The following is a 15872-nucleotide window of genomic DNA, read 5'->3' as shown; positions in this document are numbered from 1 at the left end:
CAGTGCTCAGCTTGGATGCCCTTCACATGAAACCCAGAGCCTCCGAGGTGGGGGCTGATCAGAGATCAGGCATGGTGTGAGGCACTGGTGTTCACCTTAGCTACGCTGGCAGCCATTGGTTCAGCCACGTGGGCTTAATGTCGCCATGGCAATGCAGCATTTTGGGTCTAAAAAGTGGTCTGGTCCACAGGCCACAAGTTTCTACAGTTAAAGGAACACTCAAGCTAAAATGTTCGAGGTGCCCTGTTGAAAGCTCAAGAATGCTCAATGGGCACAAGAACATATTGCTGTTTTGATATTTTTAGCGCAGCACAATGATTATAAAAATGCATGTTTATTCCAACTGATGATAATCGGTGCCAGGGTGAGATGCTGTGCTGGAGTGGGAGTGGCCCCGGAAAGAAGTCCCACCCACCGGCGCCAGCAAGGTCCACGGTCTCCGCACAGGCCAGGAATCGCGAGACGTGGGCGTGGCAGGAGCCCACTGCAGCCTGGTGCTCCCGCAGGCAGTGCTCAAACGCCACAAACTCCCCCGCGCAGTCCGCCCGGATCTTCCGGATCACCGGGCTGCAACACAGTGAGAGGCACAGCGTGCTATGGGTTCCTGCATGCGAGTGATGCTGGCCTCACTCACGCTTACTGATGTAGGTCAGCAGTGTGGGGTCGTGGTCGTTGGGGTGGGGGTTGGAACCCAAAGTTCAAAATGCTGTTTCACCCTTGAGCAAGGAATGTAAGTGCACCTGCTTCAGTAAATATACAGCCGTAAACTGTGAGATGTGCAAGCTGCTCGGGATGAGGGAGTCTGCTCGAGGGCTCAGAAGGTAAAGCACTGTGTTTGGCTGGAGGAGCACTGTGTTTGGCTGGAGGAGCACTGTGTTTGGCTGTAGGAGCACTGTGTTTGGCCGGAGGAGCACTGTGTTTGGCTGTAGGAGCACTGTGTTTGGCTGTAGGAGCACTGTGTTTGGCCAGAGGAGCACTGTGTTTGGCTGGAGGAGCACTGTGTTTGGCTGGAGGAGCACTGTGTTTGGCTGGAGGTGGCGTAGACACTCACTGCGAAGAGGTGCACTGTGCCACTTTCATCTTTAGCTCCTGACACTGCTGCTGCCATGATGACGGGTTGGAAGCCACACACATCCCATAATCCTCCATCTCCTTCCGACAATAGCGTACTGTAATCTCCATGGCAGCCTGCCTGAGGGGAGAAAGAAATCACATTGCCGGTGTATGTGGGAGCAGCAGTATGGATCAGTGGTCAGAGCAGCAGTGTGGAGCAGTGGTTTGGGGAGACAGAGAGCAGCGGTGAATGTTTCACTACCTCCACCCTATCCCACCTCCATCAAAATACAATACACTTCATTTATATTCCATATTTCCAAGCAGACACCCATACCTAGAGCAGCATGGCTAACTCCACACTGGTGGTCAGAGCAGCAGCCAAAAGTAATGGCCAGGACTTAACTGAAAGTGCAGAACCGCATTGCTAACGACAGCGAACTGCTGTCAGTTCATGAGCTGAGCTGATTTTATACCCGGCACTCGTCACATGCACAGATGCTGAATCTAGTCTTACTGCCGACTTGGTGGTGTTCACCCTGTTATCGAAACACTGGACAGAAATCAAAGAAATGAACTCTTGACAATAAAAAGCAGACGTGGACAGCAAATCGCTGCCCTATTATAAGGCCTGTTCAAACACCCTTGTGAAGAGGCTGCGGCGCGGAGACGGTGTGGGTGTGCGGAGTCCGGTCGGGAGCCGGTGATTCAGACCGGTACTCACATGATCGCAGCGGACTGTTCCACCAGCAGCACGCGGGCATCAAGGTTACGCACGCGGCGCACAGCGGACGGAGAAGCTCGCGATTACCACACGCTCATTCCTCTTCGCACGCCATTGGCTGATGTTGTCTCGCGACAACAATCTACGATCCCATTGGTCCTTCTCGACGGTCAGTCTCGGGCTTGGATGCGTCACAATTCCTGGTTAGTTTATTAGCCGTGACTTGTCTGTCTGTCTGACCGTCTGCCGGCTGCTCTCTCGCCCGTGGCGAAAAGTTTTATCTCTGTTTATGAGTTCCATCTTCCTCGTTAACAGCCTGTTATGCCATAAGGCATGAAAAGTAATCCGTTCACAAATGTTATTTGCCCTTATAAACCGCAAATTTCCCTTGTAAGCCGCCAGTTTACATGAACATGCATTTTCATTTGGGAATGTAAGGGGTCTCCAGTTACAAAATGGGGAATTATAGCTGGGTTATAATTTTGTCCTTTGGGTTGTCATGGTAACAGGTTGTGACCCTCTCGGGCCGGAAATCCCTCGGCTCGAAGCGATGCATCAGCAGCAGGAAATGGACGCGCTGCGTCGCGTCTGCGCTGGCCGCTGCGTGCTTGCGTACGCGGAAGCCGCTCCGTCTGTATGAGAGCGATTTCTCTGAACGCCGGAGCGCCGGATCGTGCGAACCTGTCTCTGCACCGATACCGCTTGCCAGGGGGAGGCGGAGAGTAGGGGGGCCGAGAGAGAGAAAGGGACAAGCAAGAATGAACGAGGCAAAGAAACAGGGAGGCATGGCTGCGGACGGGATTCAGGGGTCGGGGGAGCTGCCGATGGCCCCCACCGCGAACCACAGCCAAGACAACGGGCCCGGAGACGAGCTCGTCAGCTCGGTGTCGCTGTACCGGCGGAGGCCCCGGCTGTTGCACGGCACGGTCCTCCCGTTCCTAGCGTTCCTCTACCCGGTCTGGCTGTATGTGTGGCTTGGTGTGTACGGCGCCTCGGAGTATCCGGAGGCCGGCCTGCTCGCTCTCGCCGCCATCGGGATCGCGCACGTGCTCACCGCTCTCTCCGGTTATTGGTCCGTGCATGCGCACTGCTGGCTCACCTGTACTAAGGTAACAGTAGTATTTCATAAGCAGATGTCATACCTCACTGACTTCTGTACGTGTTAGATTCTGTACTGCACGAATATCTTAGTGTCAACCCCTCTGTGTATTCTTACGATGAAATAATAGTAATAATAATTAATAATTAATGTTATTATTATTAATATTGTTATTATTATTATTATTATTATTATTATTGTTAGTAGTAGTAGTAGTAGTGTGTTTGTCAGATGTCCATATCCCGGGCGGCTTGCAGAGTGTAGCCGTTAACACTCCGCTCTAAAGAGGACTGCGTGCAGGTTCCGTGTACCGTACGACAACCACACCATAAACAAAAGCTTCATTTGATCATAACGTTCAAGTGACAGCAGCAGCTACAGGCAGAGTTATAATGAATGTAAGCAAAAGATACATGGTTATTATTGGAAGATATTAACGGGACGTAATGTGCGAATTTGGCCAGAGAAGAACTAATGAACATGAAAAGATTTACTTTAACGTTACAGAGTACACTTGCCACGTGGAGATCCAGACTTCTTTAAGATATTCAGTACTGATCAGCACCTGCCGGAGTCACAGTCCTGTCATGATACCCCTCTTGGTGTGCCCTGATACATTCTCACCTTCGGAGTTTATTGAGAGTTTAAGTATAATAATTTAAGTTAAAAAATATGATCACGGATATGGAAAGGGTGATGCCATTTTACAGACAGCTGTATTAATGTAGGAATTAAGTGTGAGTCTCCTGTGGTTTTGGAGACCCTGGTCCTGCTGTGATGAGGGAAGGTCACAGAGGCTGTGCAGAAAGTGCAATGTGATTGTAGAGGCACTGTTTATTCTCTTTGGGTCTCCGAGTGTTTCTGTGTGGGTGTTTGTGGCGACCTGCTCCTTGGGTGTAGGACTATTTTCGGTTCTGCGGTTTGGGACTGGCTGCAGGGGTGCAGCTGCTTGGAGGGGGCTCACCTTTACCTGTGGTGTGTTCTGGGAGTGCGTCAGCATGCAGCCACTGGCCCTGTGGGCCCACAGTGATCTGACAGGCTCGGTGTGACTGTAGTGTCGCTGTGGTTGGGTTAGCATTGCTGGACCCACTCTGTAGCTTACTGTACTCATCTTGCCTGTTCTTCACTGTGGAATTATGAGCCAGGAAGACTCCTGAACACTGAACTCAACACTGAACTCAACACTGAACTCAACACTGAGCTCAACACTGAGCTCAACACTGCGTCAAACACTGAGCTCAACACTGAGCTCAACACTGCATCAAACACTGAGCTCAACACTGAGCTCAACACTGAGCTCAACACTGAGCTCAACACTGCATCAAACACTGAGCTCAACACTGAGTTCAACACTGAGCACAACACTGAGTTCAACACTGAGCTCAACAGACAGCTGGAGTCCTGCTTCTCTCAATAGTTCCTCCAGCACCATCAGAGGTGTTTTACGCTGATATGGTGTCTCACTTTGCTCAGATCCCGTGTTCTTTTAATGGAGATACACAAGCTGGGTCAGTAGTGACAGGGAGGCCAGCCAGGACCTGGACCGCAGTGTGTGGAGGTGGAAACAGCACCAGTTTTTTGGGGAAATGCTAATCTTTATGGGATTTTTTTGTGGCAGCAGGTGATATTTACTGTGCCCTTTGTCTGACTATCAGTGGCTGCTGTGTCCAGCTGGAATGTCCTAAAGATCTGGTCATATATGTGTGTGCGTGTGTCTGTGTCTGTGTGTGCGTGTAGGAGCCGGATCCAGACAAGGCCACCCTTGCGAAGGTCATCCCCACTCCCAACAATGGATCAGCAGAGCTGGTGCCTCTGCAGAGAGACCAGGTGAGTCTCAGCCTATCTTTACTGCACCGTCACCTGTAGCTGTATCTGTGCACGCCCTCGTCCCACTCTGGGCTGCAGACCCCGCCCAACGACCCCACCCAGAGACCCCACCCCCACACCCTCCTCCTGTGTGTGACATTTCCTCCCCCCGCACAGAAAACACATTTATCCCCAAAGGGGTACAGCTGAGCAAGCAACACTCTCCCCCCTTTCCACCTCTGTCCCTCTCCTCTGTCCCTCTCTGTCCTCCTCTCTCCCTCTGTCCCTCTCTGTCCTCCTCTCTCCCTCTGTCCCTCTCCTCTGTCCCTCTCTGTCCTCCTCTCTCCCTCTGCAGGATGAGAATGGCTCGAGGGTCCTGTCCTTTGAGTTCCAGAAGATCTGCTATGTGTTTGACGATGCTGAGAGGAAGTGCTTCCTGCCGGTGGCCTTCCCCGTCAGCCAGCCCATGGGCTTCTTCCAGGCCTGGCGTGGCTACCAGGAAGAGGCAGAGCTGCGGGCGGCGGAGAAGCGCTACGGCACTAACCGCGCAGAGATGGTGGTGCCTGACTTCCTGGAGCTCTTCAAGGAGAGAGCCACCGCCCCCTTCTTCGTCTTCCAGGTGCGTGTGTGTATGTGTATGTGTGTGTGTGTGTGTGTGTGTGTCTGTTTGCAGGTGTCCTGTGTGGGCCTGTGGTGTCTGGATGAGTACTGTGTGTGTGTGTGTGTTTGCAGGTGTTCTGTGTGGGCCTTTGGTGTCTGGATGAGTACTGTGTGTGTGTGTGTGTGTGTTTGCAGGTGTTCTGTGTGGGCCTGTGGTGTCTGGATGAGTACTGTGTGTGTGTGTGTGTGTGTTTGCAGGTGTTCTGTGTGGGCCTGTGGTGTCTGGATGAGTACTGTGTGTGTGTGTGTGTGTTTGCAGGTGTTCTGTGTGGGCCTTTGGTGTCTGGATGAGTACTGTGTGTGTGTGTGTGTGTGTGTTTGCAGGTGTTCTGTGTGGGCCTGTGGTGTCTGGATGAGTAGTGTGTGTGTGTGTTTGCAGGTGTTCTGTGTGGGCCTGTGGTGTCTGGATGAGTACTGTGTGTGTGTGTGTTTGCAGGTGTTCTGTGTGGGCCTGTGGTGTCTGGATGAGTAGTGTGTGTGTGTGTGTGTTTGCAGGTGTTCTGTGTGGGCCTGTGGTGTCTGGATGAGTACTGTGTGTGTGTGTGTGTGTGTGTGTGTGTTTGCAGGTGTTCTGTGTGGGCCTGTGGTGTCTGGATGAGTACTGTGTGTGTGTGTGTGTGTGTTTGCAGGTGTTCTGTGTGGGCCTGTGGTGTCTGGATGAGTACTGTGTGTGTGTGTGTGTGTTTGCAGGTGTTCTGTGTGGGCCTGTGGTGTCTGGATGAGTACTGTGTGTGTGTGTGTGTGTTTGCAGGTGTTCTGTGTGGGCCTGTGGTGTCTGGATGAGTACTGTGTGTGTGTGTGTGTGTTTGCAGGTGTTCTGTGTGGGGCTGTGGTGTCTGGATGAGTACTGTGTGTGTGTGTGTGTGTTTGCAGGTGTTCTGTGTGGGCCTGTGGTGTCTGGATGAGTACTGTGTGTGTGTGTGTGTGTGTTTGCAGGTGTTCTGTGTGGGCCTGTGGTGTCTGGATGAGTACTGTGTGTGTGTGTGTGTGTGTTTGCAGGTGTTCTGTGTGGGCCTGTGGTGTCTGGATGAGTACTGGTACTACAGCGTCTTCACACTCTTCATGCTGGTGGCCTTCGAGGCGTCTCTGGTGCAGCAGCAGATGAGGAACATGTCTGAGATCCGCAGGATGGGGAACAAACCGTACATGATCCAGGTAACGAGCCGCATGACGACACACACACACTCCCACACACTGTCTCACACGCCTCCACACACTCCCACACACTGTCTCACACGCCTCCACACACTCTTACACACTGTCTCACACGCCTCCACACACTCCCCACACACTGTCTCACACCCCTCCACACACTCTTACACACTGTCTCACACTGTCTCACACCCCTCCACACACTCCCACACACTGTCTCACACGCCTCCACACACTCCCCACACACTGTCTCACACCCCTCCACACACTCTTACACACTGTCTCACACTGTCTCACACCCCTCCACACACTCCCACACACTGTCTCACACGCCTCCACACACTCCCACACACTGTCTCACACCCCTCCACACACTCCCACACACTGTCTCTCATTAATTACCATAATCAAGGGAGGAGTGACAGTGTCCTTCCAAAAGATTTGAACTTGCAACCTTCTGATGACAGAGCAAGCTAACGGAAAGGCAGCTGAAAAGTTAATGATGGCATCTGCACGCAGACATGTTCTGATAGAAAGAGCGGATGGAAGCTTGCAGGGTAGAGGGTGGTTTTTCATGCACCTTTAAAGCTGTGAATGAAGGGAATGTTACAGATTCTGACCTGTGCATCCGGAGCTGAGGGTATGGGGGGGTGTGCCTGTGTTCACCAACAGGTGTACAGGAACAGGAAGTGGAGGCCGGTGTCCAGCGACGAGCTGGTCCCTGGGGACATCGTGTCAGTAGGTAAGGTTCTTTCCCCTTGGATGCAGCAGCGCTGAGGCTTTCTGTCTCACTGTGTGAGACAGTCTGCAGGTGCGCGCTGATGTTTGCCTTCCCCCAGGACGCTCTCCCCAGGAGAATTTGGTTCCGTGTGACGTGCTTCTGCTCAGAGGTCGCTGCATTGTGGACGAGGCCATGCTGACCGGGGAGTCCGTCCCGCAGATGAAGGTCAGGCTGCCGGAGCACTCGCCCCTCCCAACACTGCTGTTACACTGCAAACCTTCCCAACACTGCAAACCTTCCCAACACTGCTGTTACACTGCAAACCGTCCCAACACTGCAAACCTTCCCAACACTGCTCTGAAATACGCTTGCACCTTTTTGTACAGGGGAAAACTTGACAGCGTTTCTTTGGCCTGGATGTGAGCGTATTACTATGATGACATTACCCAGCATGCCTCAGTTTCATCGTTGCCTGTCTGTGTGTCTGTCCAGGAGCCGGTGGAAGATCTGGACCCAGAGAGAGTTCTGGACCTGCAGACCGACTCGCGCCTTCATGTCATCTCTGGCGGAACCAAGGTGGTCCAACACAGCCCGCCCCTCCGGGCCAGCGCTGGGCTCAAACGTCAGTATGCAGACAGCTCTGTCTGTCTGTCTCACTGCCAGTCTCACTGTGTCCGTCTGTCTGTCTCACTGTGTGTGTCCGTCGGTCTCACTGTGTCCGTCTGTCTGTCTGTCTGTCTCACTGTGTCTGTCTGTCTGTCTCACTGTGTCTCACTGTCTGTCTGTCTGTCTCACTGTGTCAGTATGTAACTCTCTCTCACTGTGTCTGTCCGTCTGTCTCACTGTGTCTCACTGTCTGTCTGTCTGTCTCACTGTGTCTCACTGTCTGTCTGTCTGTCTCACTGTGTCCGTCTGTCTGTCTGTCTGTCTCACTGTGTCTGTCTGTCTGTCTCACTGTGTCTCACTGTCTGTCTGTCTGTCTCACTGTGTCAGTATGTAACTCTCTCTCACTGTGTCTGTCCGTCTGTCTCACTGTGTCTCACTGTCTGTCTGTCTGTCTCACTGTGTCTATCTGTCTGTCTCACTGTGTCTCACTTTCTGTCTGTCTGTCTCACTGTGTCAGTATGTAACTCTCTCTCACTGTGTCTGTCCGTCTGTCTCACTGTGTCTCACTGTGTCTATCTGTCTGTCTCACTGTGTCTGTCTGTCTGTCTGTCTCACTGTGTCAGTATGTAACTCTCTCTCACTGTGTCTGTCCGTCTGTCTCACTGTGTCTCACTGTGTCTATCTGTCTGTCTCACTGTGTCTGTCTGTCTGTCTCACTGTGTCTGTCTGTCTCCTTCATTTCTTATAATCAGAATGTGTCTCTCTCCCTCAGTATCCCTTTCTCTCTTTCTCTACAGCTGTGGATAATGGCTGTGTGGCCTATGTGCTCAGAACCGGATTCTACACTTCTCAGGTGAGGTGCTCCCCTGCCCCCCCCCCTTCTCTCTCCCCCCCCCCCCTCTTTCTCTCTTCCTCTCTCTCCCACTGCCATCATTCATTTGGCCTCTCAGTTTGCATTGTATATGTGTGTGTGTGTGTGTACACGTGTGTGTGTGTGCACGCATGCGTGCGTGTGTGTATGTGAGTGTCTGAGTGCGTGTGTGTGTGTGTGTTGTAATAATGAGTGTCTGTGTGTGTGTGTTTGTGTGTGTGTGTGTGTGTGTGTGTGTGTGTGTGTTTGTGTGTGTGTGTGTGTCTGTGTCTGTGTGTGTGTGTGTGTCTGTGTGTGTGTGTGTGTGTGTGTGTGTGTGTGTGTGTGTGTGTGTGTTGTAATAATCCTCTGTTTTCCAGGGGAAGCTGCTGAGGACGATCCTGTTTGGAGTGAAGAGGGTGACGGCCAATAACCTGGAGACCTTCATCTTCATCCTCTTCCTCCTGGTGTTTGCCATTGCGGCGGCAGTGTATGTGTGGGTGGAGGGTGAGTCGCTGACGCTGCTGTTGGACTGTGAGGCGTGTGGGAGGTGTGAGTAAAGGGGGAGTACAGGACGTGTAAAGGCTGAGTATTGCAGCTGTTGCTCTCTCTCTGCAGGGACGAGGGACATCAGCAGGAACAGGTATAAGCTCTTTCTGGAGTGCACCCTCATCCTCACCTCTGTGGTGCCACCTGAGCTCCCCATCGAGCTCTCCCTGGCTGTCAACACCTCCCTCATCGCCCTTGCCAAACTCTGTGAGTGCGTGCGCGCGCGCGTGCGTGTGTGTATGTGTGTGTGTGTGCGATGTGTTCTGATTGGATCCTCTCTCTCTGTAGATGTGTTCTGCACAGAGCCCTTCAGAATCCCATTTGCAGGGAAGGTGGAGGTTTGTTGCTTCGATAAGACAGGCACTCTAACCAGTGACAGCCTGGTGGTGCGGGGCGTGGCCGGGCTCAGGTAGGCCTCGCCTGCACATGAGTGCTGATTGGTTGGGTTTAGCAGCTGACGCTGTGTGTGATTGGTGCAGTGTCAGTCATTGACTCTAGCGTTGGTCGCTGAGAGGCTGCAGTCTTGTTTTGGTGTGAAGCTCGTCATTGACAGTGAACAATAAATGTTAAAATAACCAGGGAGGGGAAGGAGGTGACTCCAGTCTCGGAGATTCCGGTAGAGACACACCGCGTTGTGGCCACCTGTCACTCACTGGTCACTCTGGATGATGGACAGCTGGTGGGTGACCCGCTGGAGAAGGCCATGCTCACTGCAGCCGACTGGACCCTCACTAAAGGTACTGACCCAATACTGACCCTCACTGAAGGTACTGACCCAGTGCTGACCCTCACTAAAGGTACTGACCCAATACTAACCCTCAGTAAAGCTACTGACCGAGTACTGACCCTCACTAAAGCTACTGGCCCTCACTAAAGGAAACCATGTTAATCATTAAGGTAGCACTCTCAGCTGAGCAGGTATTCTCACAGGTGTTAAATATAGTTGATTGTTGAGTGTCCTGCGCTGTGCTGTGTGCGTTCAGATGAGAAGGTGTTTCCACGCGCCATAAAGACTCCAGGACTGAAGATCCACCAGCGCTTCCACTTTGCCAGCGCTCTGAAGAGGATGTCAGTGCTGGCGTCCTACGAGAGGCTGGGCTCCACGGACCTCTGCTACATCTCCACTGTGAAGGGGGCCCCAGAGACCCTGAGGAGCATGGTAATCACACAGTTCATTCACTCTAACTGTTAATGCGCCGCACCCAGCAAATCCCAGTGTCTGTCTGTCTCTGCAACCACGGGACAACTGACTGTGCCATCTCAAAGGGGTCGCTCCTCTCAAACACAATCCCTGTCTGTACTGGTCCCTCAGTGGTGGAATGAACTCCCCACAGAGGTCAGGACAGCAGAATCACTGGCCATCTTCTGACGCAGACTGAACACCCACCTCTTCAGACTGCATCTCACTTCCACCTTAATCCCCGCCCCCTAACACTTGCTACCTGTAGTACTGTTTGTTTTATATGTAGTATTGCAATGTGTTTTGGATTCTGTGATCTAGTGACTGATGTATCGTAGTATATTTGGCTTCCCTTGTCTCGTCACGACTGCATAAGTTAGCTTGTGGTAGGGTTTGAATGGTGTTATTCTCACATTCCCTGGTCTGGGAGTGCTGTTAGCCTGGTCTGACACAGTTTCTTGTATAAATTGAATGGATACACTCCTGTTCTATGGAGCTGGACTCAGAGCGTCTGCTAAATGAATGTAATGTAATGTTGTGTGTGTGTTGCAGTTCTCAGAGTGTCCAGACAGCTATGATGAGGTGCACAGAGAGATGTCTCGGGAAGGAGCAAGGGTGCTGGCACTGGGCTACAAGGAGATGGGACACCTCACCCACCAACAGGTGCTGTACTCCTGCAGTACTCACACACTACTCGCTCCCTAATCTGTAAACATTATGGTCACACAAAACTCAGTGCTAACAGCAGGTACTCAAGGTTGAAAGTGTAGCGTTTCCTGTTTCAATTGTCTGTATGGAGTGCGTTCTCTGTGTCAGTAGTGTGTTGTATGGAGTGCGTTCTCTGTGTCAGTAGTGTGTTGTATGGAGTGTGTCCTGTGTCAGTAGTGTGTTGTATGGAGTGCGTTCTCTGTGTCATTAGTACACTGTGTTGCAGGTGCGTGAGGTCACTCGGGACATGTTGGAGTGCAGTCTGCAGTTTGCTGGGTTCATGGTCGTCTCCTGCCCTCTAAAGAGTGACAGCAAAGCTGTCATCAGGGAGATCCAGGAGGCTTCACACCATGTGAGTCCACACACACACACACACTCACACTCACTCACTCACTCACACACACACACACACACACACACACACACTCTCTCTCACACACACTCTCACTCTCACACTCTCTCACTCTCACACACACACACACACACACACACACACACACACACACACACACACACACACACTCTCACTCTCACACTCACACTCACACTCACACTCACACACTCTCACTCTCACACACACTCACTTGCCTGCACATGCATGCATTGGTACAGAGTCAGTGTCAGTGTTGCATTATGGGAGAGTTCTGATGCTGACTCTGTGTGTGTGTGTGTGTGCGCTCCCCTAGGTGGTGATGATCACAGGAGATAACCCCCTCACTGCCTGCCATGTGGCCAGAGAGCTCCACTTCATCCAGAAGGAGCACACCCTCATTCTGCAGCATGTCCAGGGTATGTGAGTGTGCGTGTGTGTGAAAGAGAGTACACATGTGTCTGTGCAACAGTTACCCTTTGTGCTGTGTTACAGTGTGCTGTGGTAATGTGCTGTGTTACAGTGTGCTGTGGTAATGTGCTGTGTTACAGTGTGCTGTGGTACTGTGCTGTGTTACAGTGTGCTGTGGTAATGTGCTGTGTTACAGTGTGCTGTGGTAATGTGCTGTGTTACAGTGTGCTGTGGTAATGGGCTGTGCTGTGTTACAGGTGAATGGCGCTGGGAGTCGATAGACGGCAGTGTGCGCCTGCCACTGCCCCCTCCCTCAGTGTCCGGCCTGGTGAGCCAGTATGACCTGTGTGTAACGGGGGAGGGGCTCGCCCGGCTGACCTTTGACCCCCGGCTGCTCCACGCCCTGCTTCCTCATGTGCGGGTGTTTGCCAGGGTCAGCCCCAAACAGAAGGTGAGACTCGAGCACTCCTCACTGCCTCAGCCCCTCCACTTATACCTGTGCTGATTGCGTGGTGATTGTGGTGTTTATGCATCGATTGTGGTGATTGTGTGGTGATTGTGCATTTTATTGCAGGAGTTTGTGATCACCAGTCTCAAGGGTCTGGGCTTTGTAACTTTGATGTGTGGCGATGGGACCAATGATGTTGGAGCACTCAAACACGCCCATATTGGTGAGATCATGCAGTACTATGACATCATCAGCAGCTGAACGTGACATCATAAACACCTGTAATAGTCCTCAGTCCTACAGGACAGTTTTACAAGACCCTGCTACTTAGAATGATAGAATCTGTCTACACACTGGTGTGTAGGGCCAGTATCTGTCACCGTGCATTTACACACACTCCCAGGTGTGGCCCTGCTGGCCAACGCCCCCGAGCGCATGCCGGAGCGGAAGAAGAGGGGGAGGGAAAGGGAGGCCCCTGCTGGAGAGACGCGGCCCCTCCCTGTGTCGGGGTCCGGGGTGAAGCTGAGCTCGCGGGCCGCCAGGCAGAGGGTGATGGCCCAGAGGGAGGAGCAGCTGGCCGCTCAGAAGGTGTGAAGGGCGGGGCAGGGGCGGGCGGGGATATCCACCTGCACAGGAACGCTGTAGGTGTGAATCGTGTTCTGTGCTGTGGGTGTGGAACAGTGCGTTACGCTGTGGGTGTGGAGCAGTGCGTTACGCTGTGAGTGTGGAGCAGTGCGTTACGCTGTGAGTGTGGAGCAGTGCGTTACGCTGTGGGTGTGGAGCAGTGCGTTACGCTGTGGGTGTGGAACAGTGCGTTACGCTGTGAGTGTGGAGCAGTGTGTTACGTTGTGGGTGTGGAACAGTGCGTTACGCTGTGGGTGTGGAACAGTGCGTTACGCTGTGAGTGTGGAGCAGTGTGTTACGTTGTGGGTGTGGAGCAGTGCGTTACGCTGTAAGTGTGGTTCAGTGTGTTATACTCCACGTTCTGTGCTGTAGGAGAGGATCAGTCAGGTGCTGAGGGAGCTGGAAGAGGATCAGATCCAGGTGGTGAAACTGGGAGACGCCTCAATCGCTGCCCCCTTCACCTCCAAACTGTCCTCCATACAGTGCAGTAAGTAACACCAGCATTTACCTCACACACACACACACACCACACACACATATACAAACTCTCACACTCACACACACACCCTACACCACACAGTCACAGTCACACCACAGATGTTCTCGTTGGCGGGGGAGGCTGTGCTAACCGCTCTGCTTCCCACCCCCCCCCCCCAGTCTGCCATGTGATTAAGCAGGGGCGCTGTACGCTGGTCACCACGCTGCAGATGTTTAAGATCCTGGCCCTCAATGCCCTGGTGCTGGCCTACAGCCAGTCTGTGCTCTACCTGGAGGGCGTCAAGTTCAGCGACTTCCAGGCCACACTACAGGGCCTGCTGCTGGCCGGCTGCTTCCTCTTCATCTCCAGGTCAAAGGTGAGGGGGCGGGGCACTGATACGAGTCCTGTCTGTACTGAGTCACAGCTCTGATACGAGTCCTGTCTGTACTGAGTCACAGCTCTGATACGAGTCCTGTCTGTACTGAGTCACAGCTCTGTGGTTTTTATTCTGTGTGAAAGCCTTGAGTGAGAAAGGGGAGGTGCTGAAAGCTGAAGCCGAAAGCAGGGTGCAGAAAGGTTGAGTCTGCAGTGCTCACTGACTGTGCCGCGCTTTCACAGAAGGGCTCGTTTTTGGGTTTATCGGGTAAACCGTGTTCAGTTACACACACGCCATTTCCTCCCAGCCTCTGAAGAGCCTGTCTCGAGAGCGCCCCCTACCCAACATTTTCAACCTCTACACTGTGCTGACTGTGCTGCTTCAGTTTGGAGTTCATTTCTGCAGCCTGGTGTACCTGTACAGAGGAGCCCAGAGCCGGAGCCCGCCCAGGTACACGCACGCACACTCGCACACACACAGTCACACACCCATACACACATATAAATATATACTCTCACACACAGTCACACACAGACAGACACACAGACTCACAACCCCATACACACACTCACACCCATACACACACCTTCAAACCTATACACACACATAAATGTACACACACACACACAAAGCCATGAGCACCTGTCCTGTGCTTCTCTCGGCAGGACGGAGCAGTTTGTGGACCTGTATAAGGAGTTTGAGCCGAGTCTGATAAACAGCACTGTGTACATCATGTCCATGGCCATGCAGATGGCCACGTTCGCCATCAACTACAAGGTACCGCCAAATTACACTGACCGCATACCCGTTACACTGTTACACAAGGCCCTGACTGCATACCCGTTACCCTGACCGCATACCCGTTACACTGACCGCATACCCGTTACACTGTTACACAAGGCCCTGACCGCATACCCGTTACACTGTTACACAAGGCCCTGACTGCATACCCGTTACACTGTTACACAAGGCCCTGACTGCATAACCTGTTACACTGTAACACAAGGCCCTGACTGCATAACCTGTTACACTCCTGCACAGTGCCCTGACACTGCAGTTACTCTCTTTGTCTCCCTGTCCACCTCTGTCTTAGGGACACCCATTCATGGAGTCCCTGCGTGAGAACAGGCCGTTGCTGTGGAGTATAGCGTTGTCAGGTTTGGCTATCGTGGGGCTTCTCACTGGCTCATCGCCTGAATTCAACGAGCAGTTCGCTCTGGTGGATATCCCAGCTGAGGTGGGTGTCTCTCTCACTGCTCAGCTCCTCTGAGGGAGGTCCCTGCAGCCGTCCTAACCCCCCTCTCTCCCTCTCAGTTCAAGCTGGTAATTGCCCAGGTCCTGGTGGTGGACTTTGTTGCCGCTCTGCTGGTGGATCGAGTACTGCAGTTCCTGCTCGGCAAAGGAACCCTGAGGCTGCCTTCATGAGTCACCATGCCAACTGCTGCCCTGGGCAACCACTGCCATGGCAACCGCTGCCCTGAAAGACGAGACTGTGCGGAGAGGGGAGGGGTGGGGTGGGCGTGGCATCCCGCAGGAAGAGGAGGCTCAGACCCCAGTGTTCACAGCCCTTTCAGGCCCGCAATCATTCCTTCATCTTCCTCTCCTCTCTGCTTCAACCTCTCATTCTTCTCCTTCCCCCTCCAACCCTCTCACCTTCTGCTCCTCCAACAGCAAGCCAAGACAGCAGTATTGTGGGGAGTGAGTGTACACATCTGAGCGTGAGCGTGTGTGTGTGCGCGTGCGTGTGTGTGTGTATCAGGACACTTTCTCGTACACATGACAGGGGTGTTCTCCAAGAGGAAGATAAGTGTTTCTTTCGTTTCCTTCTCTTCATTTTGTAAAAAGACAGAACTCTGATGGACATATAAAAAGACCAAAAACATGAAATGATACAAACTCCCGTGTCTTGCGTGTGTGTGCTGCAGAAAGCCTCAGTGTGGCCGCGCTTTCAGGGCAGAGAGAGCAGTCAGGAAGAGCACAGTGCTACTCTGTGTGTGAAATCTTACAGTGGATACAGATTCTATGCACATCCATTTTCTGCTTTTAATATCTGATTT

General features: G+C 52.6%; 2 protein-coding genes across 2 annotated transcripts in view; one reads left to right on the top strand and one right to left on the bottom strand.

Annotated features, from left to right (window-relative positions):
* Nucleotides 1–1843, bottom strand: part of LOC118795146 (coiled-coil-helix-coiled-coil-helix domain-containing protein 5) — a 2575-nt gene extending 732 nt beyond the window's left edge. Inside the window, exons 1-3 of the mRNA XM_036553522.1 lie at nucleotides 1778–1843; nucleotides 1052–1192; nucleotides 416–567 (exon numbers count right to left, since the gene is read on the bottom strand). Coding sequence (XP_036409415.1) covers nucleotides 416–567; nucleotides 1052–1192; nucleotides 1778–1779 — 295 coding nt within the window. The 5' untranslated portion in view covers nucleotides 1780–1843. The remainder of the gene's footprint in view (nucleotides 1–415; nucleotides 568–1051; nucleotides 1193–1777) is intronic.
* A 692-nt stretch (nucleotides 1844–2535) lies between these two features.
* atp13a1 (ATPase 13A1) lies at nucleotides 2536–15711 on the top strand. The gene is made up of 25 exons (XM_036553523.1): nucleotides 2536–2886; nucleotides 4614–4703; nucleotides 5038–5301; nucleotides 6342–6497; nucleotides 7167–7236; nucleotides 7334–7440; nucleotides 7708–7837; nucleotides 8619–8674; nucleotides 9052–9178; nucleotides 9290–9427; nucleotides 9509–9629; nucleotides 9800–9957; nucleotides 10204–10379; nucleotides 10953–11063; nucleotides 11335–11460; nucleotides 11795–11897; nucleotides 12147–12340; nucleotides 12464–12560; nucleotides 12741–12925; nucleotides 13334–13448; nucleotides 13619–13815; nucleotides 14123–14265; nucleotides 14481–14592; nucleotides 14909–15052; nucleotides 15130–15711. Exons 1-25 carry the CDS (start codon nucleotides 2536–2538, stop codon nucleotides 15238–15240), a joined length of 3582 nt encoding a protein of 1193 aa, XP_036409416.1. The 3' UTR covers nucleotides 15241–15711.
* Nucleotides 15712–15872: the final 161 nt, after the last annotated feature.

The sequence above is a fragment of the Megalops cyprinoides genome, chromosome 19 (assembly GCF_013368585.1).
Source record: "Megalops cyprinoides isolate fMegCyp1 chromosome 19, fMegCyp1.pri, whole genome shotgun sequence".
In the NCBI taxonomy this organism is placed as follows: Eukaryota; Metazoa; Chordata; class Actinopteri; order Elopiformes; family Megalopidae; genus Megalops; species Megalops cyprinoides.
This window is presented reverse-complemented; position numbering and strand designations above follow the sequence as displayed.

What these genes read in the sequence shown, in the direction of transcription:
- atp13a1 (XM_036553523.1), top strand. Translation starts at nt 2,536, where the DNA reads ATGAACGAGGCAAAGAAACAGGGAGGCATGGCTGCGGACGGGATTCAG. An exon ending in CGGGGCGTGGCCGGGCTCAG is followed by an intron (nt 9,630 to 9,799) that starts GTAGGCCTCGCC and finishes TAAAATAACCAG; the next exon opens with GGAGGGGAAGGAGGTGACTC. An exon ending in CAGAGCCGGAGCCCGCCCAG is followed by an intron (nt 14,266 to 14,480) that starts GTACACGCACGC and finishes TTCTCTCGGCAG; the next exon opens with GACGGAGCAGTTTGTGGACC.